This window comes from Loxodonta africana, chromosome 22, assembly GCF_030014295.1.
Source record: "Loxodonta africana isolate mLoxAfr1 chromosome 22, mLoxAfr1.hap2, whole genome shotgun sequence".
In the NCBI taxonomy this organism is placed as follows: Eukaryota; Metazoa; Chordata; class Mammalia; order Proboscidea; family Elephantidae; genus Loxodonta; species Loxodonta africana.
In genome coordinates this window covers 25,629,202-25,656,243 of record NC_087363.1, presented here as the reverse complement: position 1 = coordinate 25,656,243, position 27,042 = coordinate 25,629,202, and the positions used below count along the sequence as shown (strand labels likewise).

Here is a 27,042-nt window from a genome sequence, read left to right as displayed (position 1 = left end):
ATTAAGCCCGTTTAATCCCTTCATAAATTTTTCTACACTTTACTATTAAAGTCACTAATTTTTTCATTTAAAATGTATTTCATTGAATTTGTTTTTATTAGTATATTTATTTAAAAGTCTGAACTTTTGTTTTGGGAAATGAAATGTAACTGATTATAGCTATTGTCAACGTGAATTTTATTTTGTGGCCTTGTGGTACAATGAATTACTTCATATGGCCTTTCTAGCCATGGTCTTTGTGACTCACACACAATGATTGAGTGGGACTATGCAAATAAGATATATGGAACCTGTGATGGTTGGGGTTATGTGTCAGCTTAGCTAGGCCATGATTCCCAATATTTTGTGTGTTGTAGATCCTGACCTCTACATGTTGATGAGGCAGGATTGGTGTACGGTGTGTCTTAGGTCAAAGCCTTGCCGGGCAGTGTGATTCAAGTCCTACCCTTACTAAAGTTATGCCCTTCCCTGGGATGTGTCCTGCATCTAAGACTGCAGGGATCCTCCAGTTGGCGATCAGTTGACCTCTCCAGAGGCCTGCTGTTTAACCTATTGATTCTGGGATTCACCAGCCTCCACAGCCCCTTGGGCCAGCAGTGTATCATGTGGCCTGATTTGCCAGCTTCCACAGCCTTGTGAGCCAGCAGCCTGTGGTCTGAACTGCCGGTTTGGGTTCATCAGCTCCTGCAGCTATGTGGGTTGGGAGAAACCTACGCCTGATCCATGAATTTGGGACTTGCCAGCCTTCACAACCACGTGAGCCATTTTCTTTGTACATTCATGAGTTCTTTGAGAAGTGTTGCAACAAATTAGGGAACCCAAAGACGGGAGGGAGAGTATTGAGGAGAGAGGGAGTAGTTGATGTTAGAGGTGATGAAGTAGATGATGTTAGATTTGATGTTAGGACAGCAGTTTGGAAAAATTAGATATTTCAGACGTCTTTAACCTCCGCCTCAAACAAACCAGCTTTGTGCTGATCTTAAAGAAATTATTTGTTTAGGCCTCTATCTCTAGCAAATCCAGTTTTGTAAGGTCAGTGATTCTGATCTGCAGCCTTATGGTGCACGGGACAGTCCCCCAGACAAAGAATGATCTGACCTAAAATGCCAGCAGTGCCAAGGTTGAGAACCCCTGATCCGTCCTCATCAAACCACCCGCTCATCTATCCACACATCCATTTACCCATCCATCTGAATGTTTATTGAGAACTTATCACAATGGCTCTTAATCTTGACTGCAAACTAGAATCACTGTGGAGCATGTAAAACATATAAACACTCCGGAATCATCCTTGAGTATTCAGATTTTTATAGTCAGAAACCATGGAAGTTTGTGAATTGAAAGTTAATCAGGAGAGAAGCTTCTGTCTCTGTTTCTACGGGAGAATATGGTATTAAATAGTTGCTAATTAAGATTAATCAGCAACTTACCACTGCATTAATCAGGTAAATAAGTATATGCCAAGGGTATAAAGTAAATAAATATAGGTCTTCCATCAAGAGGGTGTCAACTCAGTCTGTACGTTACACTCACTTGGAGAGCTTTTAAAAAATAGTGATGCCCAGGTCCCAGAGGCTCTGATTTAATTGGTCTAGGATGTGGCCCAGGCATGAGCATTTTATAAAAGCACCTCAAGTAGTTATAGTATGCAGTCACAGTTAAGTATGTCTGTGTCAGAGCTCAAGAATGCATCTCCTTTACTGACTTTTTTTTCATATACATAACACAAACTTTTCTTTTTCAGTTTATTCAAAATTCCGTTGTCTTAGTTGTATTCTCTAGAGGAGCAAAACCAGTGAGTAGTATATATAAATATAGAGAGAGAGATTTACTGCAAGGAAATGGCTCATGCAATTGTGAGGGCTGGCAAGTCCCAAATCTGTAGGTCCGGTGGCAGGCTGGAGACCTCTGCTGGCTCATGGGATTGCGGGGGCTGGTGAATCCAAACTCTGCTGCTCAGGCAGCAGACTGGAGACTTCTACAGGCTCCTGTCCCAAGATCTGGAGGTCAGGCAACAAGAAGAGTGCAGGGTCAAGAGAGAGAGTGAGCTCTGCCAGAACATCAATTTATATTCTGGAGGAAGACCACACTCCCAGGGAAATTCCCATTTCAACTGATGGTTGATCATATCGAAACACATCATGCAAAGTGGTTACATTACATAACATCATAGTAGCTAGTCCAGAATCTGGCCAAACTGCAGAGAGTCATAGCCTACCAAAGGTGACAAATGGCATTAACCATCACACCAATCTTAAAAATAAGGTTTGGTGTAAGAATCTGTATCCTTTTAGCTCATGGGTTATTTATTGTTCATGTGTGTGTGTTTGGGAGGGGGAGATGAGTGTGTGTGAGCACATATTTTTTGCCCTAAAATCACAGGTGCCCAGGATCAAAGGATTGTTGACAATCCAGGGAAGGGATCTTAACCTTTCTTCTGCTTTTGGAGTTTTTTCAGGAGAATGACCTTAGCAGGAGACCATGAGCTTTATTACGGGAGCTAAATATACATCTTTACAAATATTAGAGTAATATTCAAACAGATGGCAACAAAATTTAGATTAAAATATTTAAAGAAAAGCAAACACCGAAGCACCATTAGATGCCCCACTCCCTAATGTCCAGCCATCCATTAGTGGTTTAATAGATCATGATTGAGTACACACGAGTTTCAAGTTCCAAATCTTTCTTGGGTTTGGACTGCTGCTGCTGGCACCAACACCACCATGTTCTTCTACAGCCAGCAACTCTTCCACTGCTTTACTGTGTGTCTAAACTCCCAAATTCTTTCTTTCCTGAGGCTCTAACTACAGTAGCAAAGACCTAAGATGACTTTCTGCCATTCTGAGGGAGCAGAAATAATAACAGATTTTTATGGAGGGCTTTTTTTTTTTTAGATATTGCAAGGTCTCCACAGACATTATCTTATGTGATCCTGTAGTGGGGAGGGCAGGAACCGGTCTTCCCTCCATTTTACAGATGCAAAGATTGACCCTAGGAGAAGTGAGGGCCACCTAAGGCCACCAGCTTTGGGTGATGGCACCTGGACTTGTATGGGGTTCCCAGGTCCTGCGTTCCTTCTTCATGTACCGGACCACATCTGTGACCACTTCTCCCTGCTCTCAGCCTTCCAAGTCCCTCCTTCAGCTCCTCCCACCTTCTGCAGCAAAAGGCCAGGGCACAGCCTTGCAGAAAAAGTTTTTTCCACCCCTGACCATCTCTGCACTTGCCATCATTCCTAAATTTAATAACAATACTTGTCTACCCCACACACTCAACTCCAGCCTCCTAGTGCTTTTTTTTACAGCTTTGATTGTCCAGATTGTCCTTCAAGGGGCTCGTAACAGGAAAATCCCAGGTGGGCTGAAATTTTTACAGACCATTTAGTCATTGAATCATGTAATCATGGTCTGGCCTTGAGCTGAACTCCTTCTCCACATGCAGGAGTCCCCCTTTTTCCTCCCAGTCTTTGCTGAAACATATCTGCAAATGGGGTGCCTCTTCCTTTATTGCTGGACAGCTGAGCAGGTAAAATGTCTCTCATCTGCTCATAGATAGGTTGCTTTTCTTAATAAAATATTTGTCTAAATTAAATGTTATTTTTGTTAATAAAAGCAATTCACATCTACTATAGAAAATAAATAAAAATATAAGAAGAAGAAAAAAATCACCTCTAACTTCACCCAGAAACAACTGCTTTTGACATTAAAAAAGAAAACCAAACTCTTTGCCGTCGAGTTGATTCCAACTCATAGTGACCCAATAGGACAGAGTAGAACTGCCCTATAGAGTTTCCAAGGAGCGCCTGGTGGATGTGAACTGCCGACCTTTAGGTTAGTCGTAGCACTTAACCACTACGCCACCAGGGTTTCCAACTTTTGACATTACGGTCTTTTTATATGTGTGTATATATATATTTGTTGTTGTTGTTAGGTGCTGTTGAGTCGGTTCTGACTCATAGTGACCCTATGCACAACAGAACAAAACACTGCCCGGTCCTGAGCCATCCTTCCAATCGTTGTTATGCTTGAGCTCATTGTTGCAGCCACCGTGTCAATCCACCTCGTTGAGGGTTTTCCTCTTTGCCGGTGACCCTGTACTCTGCCAAGCATGATGTCCTTCTCTAGGGTCTGATCCCTCCTGACAACATGTCCAAAGTATGTAAGATGCAGTCTCGCCATCCTTGCTTCTAAGGAGCATTCTGATTGCACTTCTTCTAAGACAGATTTGCTCGTTCTTTTGGCAGTCCATGGTATATTCAATATTCTTCGCCAGCACCACAATTCAAAGACGTCAATTCTTCTTCGGTCTTCCTTATTCATTGTCCAGCTTTCACATGCATATGATGTGATTGAAAATACCATGGCTTGGGTCAGGCGCACCTTAGTCTTCAAGGTGACATCTTTGCTCTTCAACACTTTAAAGAGGTCCTTTGCAGAGCCGATTTACCCAACACAATGTGTCTTTTGATTTCTTGACTGCTGCTTCCATGACTGTTGATTGTGGATCCAAGTAAAATGAAATCCCTGACAACTTCAATCTTTTCACCGTTTATCATGATGTTGCTCATTGGTCCAATTGTGAGGATTTTTGTTTTCTTTATGTTGAGGTACAATCCATACTGAAGGCTGTGGTCTTTGATCTTCATTAGTAAGTGCTTCAAGTCCTCTTCACTTTCAGCAAGCACGGTTGTGGCATCTGCATAACTCAGGTTGTTAATGAGTCTTCCTCCAATCCTGGTGCCCCATTCTTCTTCATATAGTCCAGCTTCTCAGATTATTTGCTCAGCATACAGATTGAATAGGTATGGTGAAAGAATACAACCCTGACGCACAACTTTTTTGACTTTAAACCAATCAGTATCCCCTTGTTCTGTCTGAACAACTGCCTCTTGATCTATGTAAAAGTTCCTCATGAGCACAATTAAGTGTTCTGGAATTCCCATTCTTCGCAATGTTATCTATAATTTGTTATGATCCACACAGTCGAATGCCTCTGCATAGTCAATAAAACACAGGAAAACATCCTTCTGGTATTCTCTGCTTTCAGCCAGGATCCATCTGACATCAGGAATGATATCCCTGGTTCCACATCCTCTTCTGAAACCAGTCTGAATTTCTGGCAGTTCCCTGTCAATATACTGGTGCAGCTGTTTTTGAATGATCTTCAGCAAAATTTTGCTTGTGTGTGATATTAATGATATTCTATAATTTCCACATTCGGTTGGATCACCTTTCTTGGAAATAGGCATAAATGTGGATCTCTTCCAGTCAGTTGGCCAGGAAGCTGTCTTCCATATTTCTTGGCATAGACAGGTGAGCACCTCCAGCGTTGCATCTGTTTGTGAAACATCTCAACTGATATTCCATCAATTCCTGGAGCCTTGTTTTTCACCAAAGCCTTCAGAGCAGCTTGAACTTCTTCCTTCGGTACCATCAGTTCCTGATCATATGCCACCTCTTGAAATGGTTGAACATCGACTAATTCTTTTTGGTATAATGACTCTGTGTATTCCTTCCATCTTCTTTTGATGCTTCCTGCATTGTTTAATATTTTCCCCATAGAATCCTTCACTATTGCAACTCGAGGCTTGAATTTTTTCTTCAGTTCTTTCAGCTTGAGAAACGCTGAGCATGTTCTTCCCTTTTGGTTTTCCATCTCCAGCTCTTTATACTTGTCATTACTTTGTCTTCTCGAGCCACCCTTTGAAATCTTCTGTTCAGTTCTTTTACTTCATCAATTCTTCCTTTTGCTTTAGCTGCTCGACATTCGAAAGCAAGTTTCAGAGTCTCCTTTGACATCCATCTTGGTCTTTTCTTTCTTTCCTGTCTTTTCAATGACCTCTTGCTTTCTTCATGTATGATGTCCTTGATGTCATTCCAAAACTCATCTGGTCTTCAGTCACTAGTGTTCAATGCATCAAATCAATTCTTCAGATGGTCTCTAAATTCAGGTGGGATGTACTCAAGGTCATATTTTGGCTCTCATGGACTTGTTCTGATTTTCATCAGTTTCAGCTTGAACTTGCATATGAGCAATTGATGGTCTGTTCCACAGTCGGCCCCTGGCCTTGTTCTGACTGATGATATTGAGCATTTTCATCGTCTCTTTCCACAGATGTAGTCAACTTGATTTCTATGTGTTCCATCTGGCGAGGTCCATGTGTATAGTCACCGTTTATGTTGGTGAAAGAAGGTATTTGCAATGAAGAAGTCGTTGGTCTTGCAAAATTCTATCATTCGATCTCCAGCATTGTTTCTATCACCAAGGCCATATTTTCCAACTACTGATCCTTGTTCTTTGTTTCCAACTTTTGCATTCTAATCGCCAGTAATTATCAATGCATCTTGATTGCATGTTCGATCAATTTGAGACTGCAGCAGCTGATGAAAATCTTCTATTTCTTCATCTTTGGCCCTAATGGTTGGTGTGTAAATTTGAATAATAGTCGTATTAACTGGTATTCCTTGTAGGCATACACCTACAAAAAAGGCCATAAATTTTTTTTTCACACGCATATATGTATTTTTTAGTGATATCTTATATATATCCACAACTATTGCTTTTATAGAATTATACAATTTAGATTTAGAAGGAAGGTAAAAGGCCTTCAAGTCCTTTCTCCCTAGTCTGAGGATTTCTGTGACATGGGACCTTGACTGGAGCTGTCTAGATACTGCTTGCATTCTTCATGGTCTGGGAGCCCAGTTTGCACCAACACCATTCATTCCAGGGCTGGAAAACTTTCATCACATTTTTCCCTCCTGAAATGATGGAACAATCGACCCACTTTGGACTTCACTTCTCACATTGAATGCCCTTAGTTTCTGTGACCGTTCCTTGCGTATTTTCACAGCCTCTTGTGATGTTAGTCACCCTACTCTGGAAAGTTTGTCTTCTTAAAATGCTCCATCCAGACCCTGATATAAAGTTCCAAGTGTGGCCTGGCAGAAGTGGTACACAAAGGGAATATTCCTCCCCTGACCAAGGACACTTGACTTCCATTAACACTGCCCAGGATGGCACTGGGCATATTTTTAGCAGTTAGCTCGCTCTGTTGAGTCAGGTTTTGGGTTTGGTCTAAAAAAGCCATCATAGTCAGCATTGATTGGGAAGAAAGAGATGGTAAGCTCAAATCCAAAATCCGTTTTGAGGAGTGGATAGGGAGCCCAGCATTGGTTGTATGTGTGTCTGCTGTGTATGAGATCACCACCTATCCAACATAATGCTGGGCACATTTGTATCCTTATTGTTATGATTATCACTGTCATGGCTGTTTCAGTTAGTTGAAACCCTGCTGAGCACTTGACATACATTAATTCCTTGATTTCACAGAGGCCCAGGATTGTTATAACTGTTTTATGTATGAGACTTACAGGAAGGCAGGGAAATTGATCAACTTGCCCAAGGTCCATACTTGTAAGATATGGAGTTTCAATCTAAACTCTGGTGTCTCTGGCTCAAAGCCCATACTCTTCCCCTGTTCCATGTTGCCTCAGAAAAGTGCAACTCATCATCAATGGTAAAGTCTAGAGGGAGACTCCCTGCGCCCAACTGGTGGTAGGGCAGATGAATTGGAACCTCTGTGAGATATCAAAGGAAATAGCAATAGGGGTGTCTGAGCCCTTCAGAGTAAAGATAGTGGAGCAGGGGGAAGACTTTTCAGGGCTCTTTGGCCAAGCTTGAATCTCAGAACCTTAGAAAGAGCCTGATTCAACCTTATCCTTTTGAAATATATATTACAAATTCTTATAAATTATATAACATTATTAAAAAGCAACTTTAAATATTTTATGATGTTATAATTTCACTGAAAATCCCATTAACTTATATTCGCAACAACAAAGTAAAATAAATTATTAAAAACAAAACAGAAGACAAGTCCAGGGAGTCCTATACCAGAAAACACAGGAGTTCCAGAGAGAGAGGAAAGAACAAGCAGAAAGGAGGAACTCACCAGTGAAATAACTCAAGAAAAGTCCCAGGAAGTGAAGAGTTCCTAGATTAAAGGGCTCACCCGCTGTCCCACAAAATGGATGAAATAGATCCACATCAAGGTAGATCACATGAGATTTCCCAACACTGATTTAAAAAAAAAAAGATTCTAAAAGTTTCCCAAGAATAAAAACTGGTCACATACAAAAAATAATTTCACTCCTCCCAAAAGATGTCATCTTGGGAGAAATCCAGAAGGGAGGCAGAATCCTGGAAGAACTTGAGTCACACAAGGTAAACAGTTACCTAAAAAGGAAAAAAGAAATTACTGGATCCTACTGTTTCAAAATGCATTGTACTAAAATTGTGGGTTTTTCTTCCCCCTCACTATATAAAGGAGAAATAAAGAAGCTGCTATTTCTTTGCCAAAAAAGAAAAAGAAAACCCCACCAACTAAGACAGCAACTATCATCCCCGCCTCCACCACACCCCCACTCCTTTGATGCATTCATGTATGTGTGAATTTGTGTGTTTACACTGGGAAGTCCTGGGAGGTAGTGGAGAGCATGCCTCAGAATTGTCCCACCCAAGGAAGAGGAGGTTAGGTATTCACCCACTGACTCTTGTTCATTGGTTGAGGGGTGCTCCTAGGCATGGTAACTCCTTGGCACTTAGGCCTGCTGTGCAAGCAGATAATCACATAGGCTGAGAAAACATTTATGCAGTAAGTTGCAGGTGCTTTCAGTAGGAACCCATTGGCAGTAATAGCAAGTGCAAGGGGCTATGGCCAAGGCATGACAGTGTCTGCTACCAAAGGTGACATTTGAGCAAAGACTTGAAGGGAGGGGGTGAGCCACGTGGACATTTAGGGGAAGAATGTATCAGGGAGAAGGAACAGCCAATATAAAGGCCCTGAGGCAGGAGCTGCCTGTCATGTTCATGAAACAACAAGGGGGCCCATAGGGCTGGAGCAGAATGAGCAAGTAGGAGAGTAGAGGAAATGAGAGTAGAGAAGCAACAGGAGGCAAGATCATGTAGGGCCTCTGGGCTGTTTTAAGGACTTGGATTTTACTCAGAGAAATGGGAGCCATTAAAAGTTTGAGGTGTATTATGATCTTATATTTCAAAAGAATCAACCTAGCTGCAGTGCTGGAAATAGACTATAAGAGAGTAAGGGAGAAGCAGAGACAGTTAGGAAGTAATTGCAATAACCAGGCAAGAAATGATGGTAGCTTGGACCAGGGTAGGGGCAGTAGAAGTAGTGAGAAGTGGTCACATTTTGGATATAGCAGGAAGGTAGAGCCCAGTGGATTTCCTGACAGATTGTACATGGGGTGAGAGAAAGAGAAGAATCAAGGATAACACTAAGGATTTTCTGGCCTGAGCAATTTTGCTGAAATGGGAGAGGCTGCGAGTGGAGCATGTTTTGGGGGACAATTTAGATTTAGATTTGAACATACTGATTTGTAGACATCTATCAAAGGATCCCTGGTGGTGCAGTGGTTAAAGCGATTGACTGCTAACTGAAAGATTGGCAGTTTGAAACCATCAGTGTCTCTGTGGGAATAAGATGTGGCAGTCTGCTTCCATACAGATTTACAACCTTGGAAACCCTGTGAGGTCGCTACGAGTCAGAATCAACTTGACGGCAGTGAGTTTGGTATTAGATATTCAAGTGGAGATGTCAAGTGGAGATAGCAGTTGGCTATACACATTTGGAATTCAAGAGAATAGTCTAGGCTGAATATATAAAACTGGGAGTCAACATATGGATGATGTTTAAAGCTATGAGACTGGGTGAGATCACTAAGAGAGTGATCTCACTATTCTCTGCTTCTGGGTCTGTGATTGGATGTATATTGGATCTTCTCATTCTGTCCATCCTGCTTTCAATTTTCCACCTCTTTATTCTAAGACAGGGAACAAAGGCCCTGAGATCGGAGGGTGCCTGTTTGAGAAATAGCAAAGAGACTGGTGTGGTTAGAGGAGAAGCAAATAAAAGAGAAATAGGCTATACTATCAGGGAGGTAATAGGGGGTTGAGTGTAGAACCTAGAGACTTAGTAAGACAAGGAACAGAGGGGCCCCCAAATCTGTAAACAAAGTAACAAGAAATGGGCCAGGGCGTAGAAAACAAAGCCATTCCCCAGAACAATGGGGCAAGGTATCTAAAAATAGCCTGCAAACTTCTTTAATGTTGCCTTTCAGAAGCAGCTGGAGAAAACCAGGCCCAGGGACACGTGCAGAACATCAACCTGTGAGCGCTGTGTGACCTTCCACCAGAGGCAGTGAGGGGCTACAGCCCCAGCCAGGGAATTGAACCCAGGGAGCAAGAGACTGCACAGGTGTGACACCCCGTAATAAGTCCTGCTACAAATCCCAGAGGCCTCCAGGACAGGAGCCATCTTGGAAAGCTGCTGTGCAAGTACCTTAGTTAACATATCCCCACCTGTGTCTATGAATAAACATGAATCTTCTCCCGCCCAAGAACTTTTAAAAACTCAGTACTGTCTTTTGTTCTGTGAGATGAGGGTACATTGCTCTAGGCCCTGCTCATCACCACTTGCAAGCCTCTTCAATAAAGCTTTGCTTGTGTGGAAAACTATGTGCCTTACCTGCTCATTCTTGACCAGTGAGAGACAAGAGCCTTATTCCGGTAACAATTCCTCTATGCTACATTCTAGGCAATTTCCACAGATCTAATTTCCAGATCCTTAATTCTCTCTTACGCTCTGTCATTTTCGTTTTTTAAACTACATTTTTTCATTCCCAGATTTTTTAAAAATCTGCAGAAAAATCCTTTCTCATATTGTTTATTCCTACTTTGCCTTTATTTAAAACATACATTGTGTAAATCTTTTTCAAATAACTTACTGTCTTAAGTTCTTAGGAATCTAATCCTGCTTTCATTGTGTCTGTTGACTCTCCACCATGCTAGTGTTTCCTTTTGTGTTAGTTAGTATTAACTAGGACATTGTCTGAGGGAATATTGTGTGGCTGGATAAAGGACATGTACAGATTTTTTATTTTACTATGTGTTTTAGTGTTACCACCAGCCTGGGGCTAATTTTTATGCCAATTCCTCAGCCTGATGGTTCCTAGAACCACAGAGTATAAATGTGAACCTCAAACTTGTGAATGGTTACAATTCTCTTGGAACCTTTTCCCTTATCCTGGGGAAAGATACCTTTATGACAGTGGGGGAAGCTTCCATTACCTGTCAGCTTGTTGTACTGTGGTGGCTTGCATGTTTCCATGATGCTGGAAGCTATGCCAGTATTTCAGGGATCAGTACGGTTACAGATGGTGGATGGATTACAGTGAAGTTTCCAGACTGAGACAGGTTAGGAAGAAAGGCCTGGCAATCTACTTCTGAAAATTAGCCAATGAAAACATTATCACACAGAACATTGTCCAACTCACTTGTTTTAGACACGTCATCAGGAAGGATCAATCACTAAAGGAAGACATCATGTTTGGTGAAGTAGAGAGCTAACGAGAATGAGGGAGGCCCTTGGTAAGATGGATTGGCACAATGGCCACAACAATGGGCTTGAACATGCCAGCAATTATCACTATGACACACAATTGGGCCATGCTTCCTTCTGTTGTTCATAGGTTGCCATAAGCTGGAGTTGACTCAGTGGCATCTATCTATCTACCTACCTACCTACCTACCTATCTTTCTAGCTCACTTCTTCACCAAGGATGAAGCCTTCAGGGTACCAGCTTTAGGGAGAGTGTCCCATTTCCAACTTTTTATCTAGCATTAGCCAAAGTCTTATTTCTCCTACTTGTGTGGACATTAACACTCAAATCAACAATCTACCGACACACATTCTTCCCATCCTTAGCAGTCTCAGCCAGTTCATGTGCTGAGGACGCTGGTTTTCACTTTTCCCTTTATATCCAGCTCCTGGAAGTTCCCTTCCTTTCCTGCAAATTTAGCTTTGCATTTAAAGGGATGTCATACTTTAGCCAGCATCTCTAAGTGATTATAGCAGGAGTGTTTTCAGGTTATCTTGTCTGTCACATTGATGGAGCTGGAAGTCCCTTCAGGTGATTCTGATGGTCAGTTTAGCGCAGCAGGGACTATTTTTGGAACAACAGGCCAATTGAGTGGACATGATGCTCCCTACATCTCTGTCATATTGGAAGCATCTGCTCCTGTGAGGAGCTTGTATAGAGGTTGACCTACCAAGTACCATCCTTGTTTATTCTTGTGGCTCTGCCCATCCTGACGATCACTTGTTTCAGTTTGTGCTAAAACTGACCAAGGAGGCCTGTGTGATGGTGAATGAGCCAAAGACAAATGTGACAGCATCCAGGACTAACTGCCATTACAGAGGTTCAGCTTTTCCTGGCTGACAGACCCCAGGATTGGCTGTCTAGGATTTCCCGTAGGTAAGACATCCATCATGGCCATGCCATTCCAGCCAATGATGCGGAACTGAGGGAAAGGGGAACTAATGCGGCCACAAACAGCTGCTTCCTATGACCCTAATAAGAAGATGTACTCCCTGTGTGCTATGTCCTATTTCCTAAGGACCCCCAAAGACCTGAGGGCTAGCCAAGAAGAGAAGGAATCAGAACCCCTCTGTCTAAGGCCCTCATTGCTGGGAGGGTGGGAGGAGCCTGGGCAGATTTGCCTGTTTGGCCACAATCCACGAGCATCAAGACTGACTGACCAACAAAGTCGAGTGCACACCATTAATGCTGGTCAGTGAGAGTCACTGTGTGTCATCTGGGAAAATGAAGCTGGGGGCTTTCAAAGTTGCTTGGGGAAGCCTTGGTGTAGTGTACTAAGAGTCTCTAAAAGCTGTTTAAGAACCATCACATATCAGCCAGTGAAAGAGAGGGTGCTGGGGAAGGGGGAGGAAGTAGACCTCAAGCAAAACCATTCTGTTTTCTCTAACAAAACCCACATCCATCTGCTCATTGATGAGCTGAAAAACAGAATCACAGGGTCTTCAGGTGGATGGATGCCATCAGTTCAACTTTCCACTGGGTGCAGAAAGCATTCTGCAAACTGCTTGCTAGACAGCCTCCAGCAGTGGGGCTCTCTCTGCTAACTCGATGGTGGGAATGCTCTCATTTTAAGCCTCTTCCTATCCTGAGACAAAAGTCTGCCATTTAGCCATTTATACTTTTTAGGAAAACATCTGGTCCAGCTCATCTACGTCCAGATTCGAGGACCACACAAATCAAATTCCCTTGCTTCCCTTCCACCTGGCGGCCCCACGTGGGCCTCTGCCCCATTCCTCTTCCTCTCCAGGTAAGAACTGTTTTCTTCATCTTTCCTTGCATAAAGTTGTCCCAGAGCCATATGTCATCCGTCAGATATGATCTGGATTCTTCTCTCATCACTCCCAATGGCGGGGTCGTTAGGACCCCTATCTGTTGGCTCCCATCACAGCAACATCAAGGACTTGTTGAGGTGGTATCAGATGAAGGGAGTGCTCACAGAGTGCAAGGCCAAGACCTTGGCACACCTGTACAGAAGTGGGTATGAGAGGAAAGATTCTGAAGAAGCTCTGAAACTCTTCACTCAGTGGAAACTGAGTTTCCCAACCCAGAAACATGTGGGTCAGCCTGGAAGCCCCGACAGGGCCTGAGTTTGTTCTCTGAGCAGAGCAGTGAACTCTTTACCTTTGGTACAACCACTAAGGGGATAAGACTGCAGCCTGAGAACTTGACTAGAGAGCAAGGTCCTCTCTTCCCTGCTCGACCCTAATAGTGTAATCCCTGATCTTGTCCGGGGTAAACTGGCTACTTTCACTTGTGCTTGTCTGCAGCCTATACACACACAGAGAGACAGACAGACACTGCCCTGACACACATGTTAGGTAGGGAAGGCTGCAGTGTCCTGGTAACATACAGAGGCACGTCCCCCAGAAGCTGCTCACTCATTCTCTGTTACAATGGACCCAGTTCTGCCTCATGCCTTCTGAGAATAGTGGCTGGACCCAATCTTCTCCTGCTGGCAGAAGAAGGAGGGCCTCCTCCTACCTCCACTGGCTCAGGGGCACAGAGAGGATGCCCCAAGAGGACTCATGGTCTAAGGAAGCTGTAAGAACCAGGGCGCCTCAGGCCAAACTCACCTAAGACGTTCAGCAAGGAGAGGAAAGAGGCTGGCCAGTGGGACAAAGGCGTGCTAGAGGAGCCTGACTTAGCCACTTTTTTATTTTCCTACTATTCCAAACATATACAGATGTCCTCCCAGACAGGAATGAAAACAAAGCCATTGGATGAGCACTAGAAGTCCAAACTAGAAAGCTGTTTTATCCTGTCTCTGCATACAAGACAGAGAATTGAGACCAGCAGTGTTTTGTGACGGTGAGCAGGGTGTCCTTTGGAGGGTGGTCCTGGCAGGCAGGCTGTTGTGTGTTCTGTCAGCTAGGTTTCAGCCTTGGACAGGGTGGCTGGCGCTCTGGGTAGATGGTTCAGCAGCTCCACTAGAGCAGGTTGGAATTGGGGGTCTTGACCCTATTTTCTATGTGCCGACTGGAGGCTCATTGTGGTTTTCAAGTAATTATGCTGGACACAGAAAAGAGGAGAAAACAGGAGTTGATTAGGAGGTGTGGACTTAGTGAGGACTCAGAACCCATGCCACTCACATCCACCCCATCATTCTTCCTGCAAACATCACAGTTTTTGGAAAAGGATTCCCTCTGACGAGCCCCAATTCTGTGAGAAATTGCATTCCATTTAATCCCTTTCATTATTTCATCTAAAAGAAAGTGTATAAAACTGTTTTAAAATGGTTGTGGCAGGCATATTTAAAAGGAGGTATGCATGTTTCAAGGGCCTACCTGAAAGTTTCTGACAAGAATTAGATTCAAAAAGAAAAGAAGAGGGTTCTATCTCCAGTGGGTGGGGACACAGGTACTCTGAAGGGCTCTCCCTCTGCAAGTCAAATAAATGTTCATGAATCTGCCCTTTTAATGCATTGCTAGGCTCTTGGAAAAAGTAAGCTGAAACAGAAACAATGAGCAGTAAGCAGACAAATGCCCAAACCAGCCTGTAATGTGCAGAAGAATCCTAGATTCCCCATAAGGTGGGGGAACCAAAACTGAAGCTCCCATATTAAGCTGGAATCCTTGAAGGGGGTTAAAATGGTACTGGGCTGGTAGTGTCCCATGGCTAGCTGCAAAAGTAACTGAAAAGCCTTTCTGAAGGAAAATAATTTCAACTTATGCACTCAGGATTCCTATAGATTAAGTCCAATTGAATATGAGCTCACAATAAATATACAAGTACAAAAGCCACCATAAGAGAAATTCAGCAAAACAGGAAACAGATTTTGAGCCCAGAAAAAGACACGAAAACATACATGAAAAGTTTAAATAAATACAAGATGGACTCAAAAGAGCATGTAATAAGACTTTATCAAAAATGATGAAGCATATTTGAAAGAAAACCAAATAGAATTTCTAGGCATAGCTGATTAGATACATCTGAAGAGTGCATTAATAAACTGGAAAAGAAATCTGAAAAAATTACCCAGACTATAGCATAGAGAGATGAAGAGCTGGAAGAAATGAAAGAGATTTTAAGAGCTAAAGAGGACAGAATGAGAAAGTCTAACACATATTTAATCAGGGTCCCAGGAGAGAAAATACAAAGAAAAAGAAAGGGAGTATTCAAAAAGATAATGACTCTAATACCCCTTCATGATAAAGATACTCAACAAACTAAGAATAAACGGGAAACTCCTCAACATGAAAAAGGACATCTACAAAAAACCCACAGCTAACATTACACTTCATGGTGAAAAACTGAATGCCTCTCCCCTAAAATCAGGAACAAAACAAAGCTGTCCACTCTTACCACTTCTATTCAACATCATACTGGAGGTTCTAGCCAGAGAGACTAGGAGGAAAAAAGAAAGAAAAAAGAAAAGGCATCTAGATTGAAAAGACAAAAAAAAGTACAACTATTGCTATTTGCATATAACATGATCTTACCCCAGTACCCAGTGCTGTCAAGTCAATTCCGACTCATAGCAACCCTATAGGACGGAGTAGAACTGCCCCATAGAGTTTCCATGGAGCACCTGGTGGATTCGAACTGCCGACCCTTTGGTTAACAGCCATAGCACTTAACCACCACTCCACCAGCGTTTCCAACATGATCTTGTATATAGAAAAAACCCTAAGGAATCCACTAAAAAACTATTAGAATTAACACACGAGGTCAGCAAGGTTGCAGGATATAAGATCAATATACAAAAATCAATTTTCTTTCTATACTCTTGCATGAACACTCAAAAAATTAAGAAAATAATCCTGGTTACAATACCATTAAAAAGAATAAAACACATAGGAATAAATTTAACAAAAACTGTGTAAAATTTATACTCTGAAAACTCCAAAACATTGTTGAAAGAAATTAAAGAAGACCTAAATAAATGGAGTAAATAATCCGAGAAGCTGGACTATTCAAAGAAGAACGCAACATTAGGCTTGGAGGAAGAAATTAACAACCTGTGACATGCAGATGACAAAACCTTGCTTGCTGAAAGTGGAGAGGACTTGAACCACTTACTGATGAAGTATGGATTACACCTCAACATAAAGAAAACAAAAATCCTCAAAGCTGGACCAATAAGCAACATCATGATAAATGGAGACAATATTGAAGTTTTCAAGGATTTCATTTTACTTGGATGCACAATCAACGCCCATGATGCAAAACAACATATTGCATCAAACAAATCTGCTGCAAAAGACCTCTTTAAAATGTTAAAGAGCAAAGATGTCACTTTGAGGACTAAGGTGCACCTGACCCAAGCCACGGTATTTTCAATTGCCTCATATGCATGTGAAAGCTGCACAGTGCATAAGAAAGGGCAAAGAAGAATTGGTGCATTTAAATTGTGGTGTTGGCAAAAAATACTGAATACACCACGAACTGCCAGAAGAAGGAACAAATTTGTCTTGGAAGAAGTACAACCAGGATGCTCCTTAGAAGTGAGGATTGCGAGACTTTGTCTCACTTACTTTGGACATGTTATTAGGAGGGACCAGTCCCTGGAGAAAGACATCATGCTTGGTAAAGTAGAGAGTCAGTGAAAAGGCAGAAGACCCTCAGTGAGATGGACTGACACAGTGGCTGCAAGAATGGGCTCAAACATAGCAATGATTGTGAGTATGGTGCAGAACTGGCAGCGTTTCATCCTGTTGTACGCAGGGTTGCTATGAGTTGGAATCAATTCGACAGCACCTAACAACAACAACAACAAATAAATGGAAAGATATCCTGTGTTGATGGATTGGAGGACTTAATATTGTTAAGATGGCAATACTCCCTAAACAGATCTATAGATTCAACACAATTCCAATCAAAATCCCAGCTGGCTTCTTTGCATAAATTGATAAGCTGATCCTAAAATTTATATGAAAATGCAATGGATGCAGAATAGCTAAAACCATCTTGAAACAGAACAAAATTGGAAGACTCACACTGCCTGATTTCAAAACTTTCTACAAAGTTACAATAATCAAGGTGGTGTGGTACTGGCAAAAGGATAAACATATAGGCAATGGAATAGAATTGAGAATCCAGAAATTAGCCCTCACACTTACGGTCAATTGATTTTCAACAAGGGTGCTATGAAAATTCCATGGGGAAAAAACAAGTCTTTTCAACAAATTGTGCTAGGACAACTGGATACCCACATACAAAAGAATGAAGTTGGACTACTAGTGCACACTATATACAAAAATTAACTCAAAATGAATAAGAGACCTTAATTTAAGAGATAAAACTATAAAACTCACAGGAAAAACATAGAGGAAAACCTTTATGACTGCGAATATGACAAGGTTTCTTAGATCTAACACCAAAAGCATAGGCAAGAAAAGACAAAATAGATAAATTAGACTTCATTAGTATTTAACATTTTTGTGTATCAAGGGACGCTATCAAGAGAGGTATGAGTTGGTCCACAGAATGTGAGAAAATATATGCAAATCATGTATCTGATAAGAGTCTATTATCCAGAATATAAACAACAGCTACAATTGAACACCAAAAAGAGAAGCAGCTCAATTAAAAAATGGTCAAAGGACTTGAATAGGCATTTCTCCAAAGAAGATATACAATTGCCAATAAGCACATGAAAAGATGCTAAATATCATTAGTCATTAGGGAAATGCAAATTAAAACCACAATGAAATACCACTTTATATCTACCAGGATGGTTATAATAAAAAAAAAAAAAAAAAAGGAAATTATAAGTGTTCGCAAGGATGTGGATAAATTGGAACCCTTCTGCGTTACTGGTGAGAATGTAAAATGGTGTAGCTGCTGCAGGAAACAGTTCCTCAAAAAGTTAAACATTAAAAAAAAAAAGTTTAACATAGAATTACCATATGACCCAACTATTCCACTCCTAGGTATATACTCAAAGAGAAATAAAAATATATGTTCACACAAAAACTTGGACTCAAATGTTAATACAGGATTATTCATAATATCAAAAGGTGGAAACAAACCAAGTGTCTATCAACAGATAAATAGATAAACAAAATGTAGTATATTCATACGATGGAATGCTGTTTTGGACATAAAAAAGAATAAAGTTCTGCTAATATGCTACAGTATGGATGAACTTTGAAAACATTATGCCAAATGAAAGAAGTAGACACAAAAGGCCATATGTGGTATGACTGCATTTATATGAAATATCCAGAATAGGCAACTCTATAGAGACAGGTGCTATTGACCAGATCCTAAAAGGGACGAGGCAAGGGCCTTCAGAAAAGTGACCTCACTCATCCTCTCAGGGATGGTGATGGGAAAGGAAGTTCAGAGAATAGGCAGGAAAGTTAGCATGGCCAGGAGTCATCAACCATGGTCCACAGGTCCGTGAGATGTCAGAAGTCCTGGTGGGCCTCACAGCTGGGGGTAAGTCCAGGTGGAAGCAAAGGGGAGGCAGCCCCACATTGCCCCGTGGAGATATCCAAGGCCTGGATGGGAACAGGAGCCAGGATGCAAGATGACCAAAGAATGATGCCCAACCTTGCAGAGGCGTGAAAGACATTATGAAGGGCGGTTCTGGAGCAAGGATGAAGCGTGTTGCTTGCTATTCCCTTGCTGTTCCCAAATAACTGTTTTTTCTGGATGATGCGACTGTGATGTCCAGGGCATCCTGAGGCATCCCATGCCCACTTCAGCCCCCCCGCCCCCTCGAGTTATGCTTGCCTGTCATTCTCCTTAGTGCACGTTCACTCCTCTTAGAATTCCACCTCACGTTAACGTTTTCTGCAAACCATCCTGCCCTGGGGACAACTGTTCCTGAAGCCTAAGAATATGCCTTTGAGGAAGTCCCTCCTTGAGAGTGACTGAGACACACAATGTAGTCCAGTGAAGCTCTTGTCCCACAGGCAGGGCACTGTGCCCTGGTTTCTCTCTGCCTTCAGAAGGCAGGTGGGCATTGGAGGTCTGGGGAAGTCAGGGAGATAATGGGCGATGACGGGCTCAGGGCTGATAGGGAGTTAGGCAGTTGGTCATGGTGTCTGGGCTGCTGGTCCCCCACAGACCTGCTTCCTTGTCCATTGCTTCCTTGGAGCAGACTTTCCAGTTGTCCCTGAGTGCCAGGGCCCCTTCTGGGTCCAGCCCAGTCCCAGGACTACAGAGTTGGCAGAGGGTACCCATAGATCATGGGTGGTGAGTCTGGCTCTCCTTGGACTGGGACCATTCCTCCTTCCCCTGTCTAAAGTAGCAAGTGTGACCCTGAGTGTGCTGGTAATGAGGTCTCTGCTCTCCAGGAGACATGGACCTCCTGAGTTACCTTCTGTTCTGTCTTGACTTTAGCATTGTAGAAGGAGATGGAGTCAGGGCCCTCAGGCAGCACTGTCTGCTGCAGCTGGTTGAATCTATCCTGGTCATCTTCTCCCTGGGGAGGCCCAAACCAACCACAGTCCCTTCAGCCTTGGTGTGCAAACCCCCACCCAGGGCAGCTCACAATGAATACCTCCCGGCCCCATGTTTGCTTGTCCCCACAGATACCCTATCACTGCCACCTGGGCAGGATGAGCCACCCCAAAAGGGTAGCAGCAGAAAGAATGGTGCTTGCTGTGCTGCCCCTACCTCTCGATACCTGGGAGAGGTCTGTACCTGCCCACCTGCCAGGGTTAGCCCTGGGAGAGGCTGAGAGCACCCCGAGTACTACGTTCATGGTGAGCACAGAGGGCAGGGGGCACTGCCCACTGCCGTGTGCTAATCCATTGCCCCTGCCCCTACCCTCGTGCTGCTCACCAGAGACACGATCCTGTTGACAGGAACCATGCCTGGCCGGATGCTGCCACATGGCTTCAGTGCCACCTGCATATCCTCAGGGATGACGAAGGACTCGTTGTACCAGATGTCAAATTCTGCACGAAGGTGGGGAGAGCACTGTGAGAGGCAGGGAAGACCCTGAGGAAGCAGGCAAATGCTATGTGTGCCTGTCTGTGTGTTGCCCTTGTTCACTTGCTGCCCGAGTCTCACCCTGTCCCCATTTCTGTCTCCAGTCCTCACAGTGCTGGAAACCATACGTCTGAAGCCCCTGGCCAGCCCCTGCTCCTGCCAGAGAGAGGCTCCGAAGCCACTTCCTGAATCTGGGCTGTGGCCCTGCCCCAGGCCTCCCTAGGCCTCAGGTAGTCAGCCAACCTTCCCAACTGGAGCACCTGTGAGCAGGCGGTGGCGACACTGATCCACCAGGCGCTGGCAGTACTGGATCTCAGCCCTGAGGTCGCGCAGGTCCTGGTACTCGCCGCGGTACTGCTTCTTGAGGTCTTTGAGCTTCAGGATCAGGAGGAATTCCTCCTCATCAATGATCATCAGCCCCTTGTTCTCATACTCACCTGCGGGAGGACGCAGGAGGTAGGGAGTGAGGAGATGCTCCCCTGGGGTCGGGGGAGGAAGGGATTCAGGAAAGGGGACAGGGTTGGTAAAGCACGAAGACAGGAGCCCGCAGGAAGGTGGGCACAGCATGAGGGGAGGCTGGGCCGCCAGGACGCACCCCATGAGACATGTCCTGGCCTCAGATCAGAGGTCTCACCCTGGCATTTTAGGGCAAATAGGAGGGGTGGGTAGAGGAAAGGGTAGAGATGACCTGTGTTCTACACTTACTTTGACTTTGCACCCCATGAGTCAAAAATATGCAGCAAGCACCCCTATTCCATGAATATTTACTTTGTTTTTATAAATTATATCCATGAGTTGACATCACTGGCTAACACCACAAGGCACCGGGGGCAAGGTTCATCAGTAATGACAGTGGATGTAAATCTACATCACAAATTATCTTCTTGATGATTCCAACATTTACCAGCTGCCTTCTTGTTAGATGATCAGACATCTCTACCACCCTGTGGAACTGTCAGAGCGCTCTCGGGGTGAGGGGAGTTGTGCTATTATCCATTTCCCCTACCCATAGTCTCTTGGCACAGACCTTTCTAAGGCTTGTCAGTTGTTTGGCAAGTGGTGCTGGGTTGAGAAAGATAACAAAGGCTGCAGAGCCACTCAACCAGCTATTCACTGGTCACAGCACCTCAAAAGCTCAGCAAAGGCGTTATATCTATCTCCCCAGGCAGGAACTCCCAGCACCCAGGACCGCCGTTGAGTGAGTCCTGGGTGTGACCTGAGGGGTGTGCGCACAAGGCAGCCCCCAGGAGCAGAGGAAAACATTAGCACTCCCATTGATGTTTATGGGGAAAAGTAAGGCATGTTAAGTGTCACTGATACCATGAAGGGGTTAGGACCCCCATCTAGAATGGGGGGTACAGAGTTGCCCTCACCAGGGCCCTCACCTTCAACGTGAGCAACCTGCTGTGGTCTGTGTGCTCTGGGACATCCCTGTGTGGCTACCGTGATAAGCGTAAATCCTTTACCAAGTAGTCTTTACTCTGTTTTGTGTTGCGGAGTGACTAGGAACATCTTTTGTACTACCCAGAGGTCCTCTGATTGTCTCCAAAAGAAAAACTTAAGAGAGTTGAACTTCAAGATGACGTTGCATATTTTTCTTTTACAAAAGACTAATGGTCCAAATTTCCCAATCTTTCTGGGCCTACAAGTAGCTGTCAGTCATATAGTATCTGGCAGTTATTTCACAAAATGAATTTTTTAATCTGTTCCCTCCAGATAAAGGTGGGATTTAAACAACCAGTGCCTTTTGGAGGAAAGACCAAAAATGTTTTTTGGTACAAATTGATAAAATTTTTTTTTTAATTAAAAAAATACTATTTATTTCCTCTTCATCTCATCTTTTGAAGCTGTCTATTTTGGGTTATATTTGGGAGTGAGTGAGATGTCAGCAAAACAGTGCACGTATGTCATTTAAAAAAGTAAATACATAATGAGGGTTGCATGTTCAGGAGGCTGTAGGCAGAGGAGTCAAAGAAGTGCCTAGTGGTCCTGTAAGACCTTCACTGTGTCCCCTCCCTAGAGGTTCCCGGTGGAGGCTTGTCTGGAGCCTCCGTCACAAGCCTTCTGCCGTTTCCCAGACCCCTTGCCATCTGGAATAGTGTGTCATGGATGTTCCGTAGGGTGTGCGCAGAGTGGCCCCAAGAATTTGAAAATAAGGTTGCCCTTGGAAAAGGAAATGAGTAAAAGTGTTCCTCTGTGAGTGAGCTGAAAACATCTGATCTGAAGGAATAAACCAAGAGTTTCCGGAGGTGCCCCCGGCGATCAGTGAGTATGCTCAGGAAAGCTGGCCTGGAATGGGGTTGTCACTCAGCTAGAGAAGCCCTGTAATCTATGCTGTGTCTGTCTGGAAAAAGATGGTAGGACTAAGTTGGGGATGTGGACAAGAGTGCAGCCTCTGGTTCTGTCTCAGAGTCGGACAGTCACTCATTAAATGCAGATTTGGGTCTGGCTCCAGATCTCTGAGTCGGAACCACTGGCTGGAGCCTAGGAATCTGCGCTTGACCAGCCCTCCCAGATGAGTCCTCTACATGCTCAAGCTTGAGGGTCCTTGGCCCAGAGTGTAGGCATGGGCATGCCCGCCACTGGGAGGAGGACAATCGGTTGAGCTCCCCATGGAGGGGGTCCCTGCTTTCCAAGCCTGGGTCTCCCCACACCGCCTGCCCTAAGACAGGAGACCTTGCCAGGTCCATGCAGGTGTCAGGGGTTTAGTAGTTTTAGTCCCTTGGCACTCTCGTATCTACATTCTCACTTCCCTTCTCAGACTCTCAATGTCCTGATCAGCACCCTACCCCAATCTGACCACCACGGGCAGTGAGGAGATCATACCAGGACTCAGGCAGAGGTGAGTTCCCTGGGACCATGTGGGGGTCATCAGCCATCCATCTCCCTGGGGAAACCTCTGCAGGATCAAGGACCTGTTTCTCCATGGACAGCAGCACCTATCAGGCCCAGCACCTAGGTCTGAGATAATGTAGTAATGGGGGACCTAAAGGCAGAGAGGGTGGCTGATGGACATGGACTCTGTGGCTCCCCAGGGCTGGGCCAGAGCCTAGTGGGGTGATGACCCATGGGTGAAGGCTGTACCCCATCACCTGTCTTGGTCCTCCAGTACCCAAGGCTGGCCCATTTGGAGCAGGATGACTCAGACATCCCACAAATCCCTTGCCATCCTCCCATCACACTCACCTTGCTTCTCCCGTAGTGACTTCTGAAAATTTAGTGCCTCCGTGGTCACATCAATCTCCCGCTTGATGGCATTGATGCGTTGCGTGGTCTCACTGGCCCTTCTCCTCCGTTCATTCAGGATGGATTTGTTTTCTTTAAAGATGCGGTTGATTTCACTACCTCGCTCGTTCTTAAACTCCTCGAAGGCCACAGGCTTAGAGGGTGGGGTGCTGGGCCTGGAGACAGAGCGGGAGATCGAGGAAGAGAGAAAAATGGGACAGCTACCTTGGAGCCACGGGGCACTTCACCTTCCTTCTTTGGGCCTCCTGTGGACAGGAGGCCAGGAGTCCTGGGCACCCCCTACCCGAGATAGAAGCTAAATTGTTTGGGAGTCATTTCTTCATCTCTGTTTTACTCAGCACACAAAGGGACACATGCGCAGCAGGAAAAGTATAAGGAACAGAAAGCAAAATAAGACAAAAACCACTCACTATCTATTGACAATCACACTTTAGTTTAACTTCTTCCAGGAATTCTTCAATATATTTTTAAATGGTTGAGGCCATGCACTATACATAACTTTGCATCTTCTTTCACAGAAATATTCTTTTGTACTATTAAAAACTCTTTGAAAACTCTAAATAATAAGACGTAGGGTGAAGTACTGGGGCAGTGAGGCAAGTAGACCGATGTCTGCAATTTACGTTGAAATGTTAAATAAGATGGGTCCAAAAAATAAGATGGGTGGATGGAAAGACAGACAGACAGACATATGATGAAAATCCCACTGCTGTTGAGTTGATTCTGACTCATAGAGACCCTATAGGACAGAGTAGAACTGCCCCATAGGGTTTCCGAGGAGAGGCTGGTGGATTCGAACTGCCGACCTTTTGGCAGCCAAATGCTTAACCACTGCACCACCAGGGCTCCAGACATATGATGAAGCAGGTATAAACCCAGCTGCCATTAACTCCAACTCATGACAACCCCATGTGTGTCAGAGTAGAACCATGCTCCATAGGGTTTTCAATGGCTGATTTTTTAGAGGTAGATCGCCAGGCCTTTCTTCTGAGGGGTCTCTGGGTGGATTCAAACCACCAATTTTCGGTTTGTTTGCACAAGCCAGGGACTCCCAAAACAAGTGTAGTAACATGTTAGTTGTAGAATCAAGGAGACTTTTGGTATATGTGTGTTCACTATACAATCCTCTCAGCTTCTCTGATACTCGGAAATGTTCACAGGCTGGGAAAGCCAATGATGTACATCCCCGCACACTCCAAGGGCAGAGAGAATAATTCACCTCACTCTGTCCCTAATGTAGGATATTAGGAAAAAAAAATTTTTTTTTTGCTTTTGTAATTAATAAGGCAACAAACAGCTTTTAGCATAAATCTTTGTCCACATCTCTAATTATTTCCTTAGGATAGAATCCTAAATACTGAATTACGGACTTATCAGGGAGCGGAACTGGGTGGCTAGAAAAAGCGGGGTCAGGGAGAGGTTTGCACCCTTTCACACCTTGAGAATTTTGTACCTTTTGGATGTATTACTTATTTTAAAATATATGAATTCAATTATTCAAATCTTTGCTGTTTGGAATGTCTAAAAATGATTCCACGTTTAATCATATATATTTGATCACTCCTGAGGGGGGACCCTTTTTTATGTGTGAAAACCATCATGTCTCTTCTTTTGGGATTGTGCTCCCAGTCTTTGCCCCTCCCCCACCTCCTTACTGCCATAGGGTCGATTCCGACTTATAGCAGCCCTACAGGGCAGAGTAGGACTGCCCCATAGGGTTTCCAAGGCTGTAATCTTTATGGAAGCAGACTGCCACGTCTTTCTCCCAGGGAGCAGCTGATGGGCCCTGTTTTATTTCTTATCTCTCTGTAGCCACTCTTTCCATGTTGAGAATCATACTCTGATTTTGGCTAATCTGGTGCAGGAGCTAATATTAGACTGTCACCTGGGTGGACGTAAATCCTCCTTTGGGGAGTCCGAGGGGAGGGGCTCGATGCTGGAGGTCTCCCGGTCTCGTAGAAGTATGTCTTTGACCTCCCCATCCTTGGCAGATGGGATCAGCTGGGTCTTGGAGATGGAAATTGTCTCCATGTCCTTGACACTCCCAGGGCTGCTGGCACCTTCCTTTCTTGATGACGTGCTGGAGGAGAAGGCAAGGAAGCCCCCAGGCTCAGCCATGGGCAGTGAGGTATCTCAGATGCCGTACAAGAGTGACCTTCCTCAGCCCTCACTACACCAGGAGCCCCACACCTCTGTTTTTTTTTTTTTATAATTTACTTTATTTTTGTTGTTGTTGAGACTATATACAGCAGAACATACACCAACTCAACAACTCCTACATGTACAATTCCGTGACATTGATAACATTCTTTTAATTGTACAACCATTCTCACCTTACTTTTCTAAGTTGTTCCTCCCCAGTTAACATAAATTCACTGTCCCCTAAGCTTCCTATCTAATCTTTCCAGTTGGTGTTGTCAGTCTGATCCCATATAGAAAGATTTTAAGAAGATTTCAAGGGATATTTGTGGTGGTTTAAGGTTTAAAGATTATCTCAGGGCAATAGTTTCAGGGGCTTCAGCTTCTGCCTTGATCATGTTGTTGTTAGGTGCCATCAAGTCCGTTCTGACTCATAGTGACCCGACAGGACAGAGTAGAACTGCCCCATAGGGTTTCTAAAGAGCGGCTGGTGGATTCGAACTGCCGACCTTTTGGTTAGCAGCCAAGCTCTTAACCACTACGCCACCAGGGCTCCACTGTGATCATACCTAGGTTAAAAGGCAGAGTACGACCCTATGCCATGGAGCTTTTCAGCAGTAGGGAGCATTTTTCTCCCTTTTAGCAGAATGAAGAGCCTTCTACTCGGCAACCTCAGCAGGAGACATTTGGGAAGAATGGGCACAACCTCCGGGGCTTCAAAGCCCGTGACCTGTGGGATGGGCCACAGCTTTCAGGAGACCCTGTGTCTGCTGAGGTATTAGTCACACAGGCATCCCTGGGAATGACGGCAGAGCCCCTTCCCAGGGTGGGTCTGGGCGTGGGTAAATGGTAAAGGAGGACCGGTCTGCCCTGCTGCTCTGACCAGCCCACGCCCTGCTGTCCCCACCTAACTCAGTGCCACACCAGCCCCCAGGAAAGCAGCCACCACCCTCTCAGTGTGTCATCCCTTCAGGAGAGGCACATCTGCACAGGGCTGAGCTGACAGGAGGATGCTCGCAGCTCTCTCCTCTGTTTCCTCCTCTTTTCTTCTTGCAACGGGTGTGCTTTAGGGGACCAAGCCTCAACCCATCTGTCTTTACACCGATTACCTGGCAGCAGAACAGAGAGGGGTGGGGTGTGACTGCCCTTCCAGAAGAGGCAGGGGGTGGCCAGGGGCATCCAACAACCCCTGCTACCCAACTCCTGCCCTGCATGTGACAGTTTCCTACAACATGCTTCAGCCCATGTCCTTTTACAAGTGATAATAATGGTAACAACATATTTCTGTCGAGAACTTTCTGTGTGCAGG

General features: G+C 44.3%; 1 protein-coding gene across 8 annotated transcripts in view; it reads right to left on the bottom strand.

Moving 5' to 3' along the window:
• Nucleotides 1–13,849: 13,849 nt before the first annotated feature.
• Nucleotides 13,850–27,042, bottom strand: part of KIF9 (kinesin family member 9) — a 48,772-nt gene continuing 35,579 nt past the window's right edge. For 5 of the 8 annotated variants that reach the window (XM_064274633.1, XM_064274627.1, XM_064274628.1 and 2 more), the window contains 6 exons: nt 25,480–25,674; nt 23,535–23,749; nt 20,609–20,785; nt 20,199–20,314; nt 19,732–19,836; nt 18,220–18,907 (listed from right to left, as the gene is read on the bottom strand). In XM_064274633.1, coding sequence (XP_064130703.1) covers nt 18,815–18,907; nt 19,732–19,836; nt 20,199–20,314; nt 20,609–20,785; nt 23,535–23,749; nt 25,480–25,674 — 901 coding nt within the window. In that variant the 3' untranslated portion in view covers nt 18,220–18,814. Of the gene's footprint in view, nt 14,472–18,212; nt 19,837–20,198; nt 20,315–20,608; nt 20,786–23,534; nt 23,750–25,479; nt 25,675–27,042 lie in introns of those variants that run through there. The other 3 variants (XM_023547775.2, XM_064274630.1, XM_064274629.1) reach the window with 3 other exon arrangements.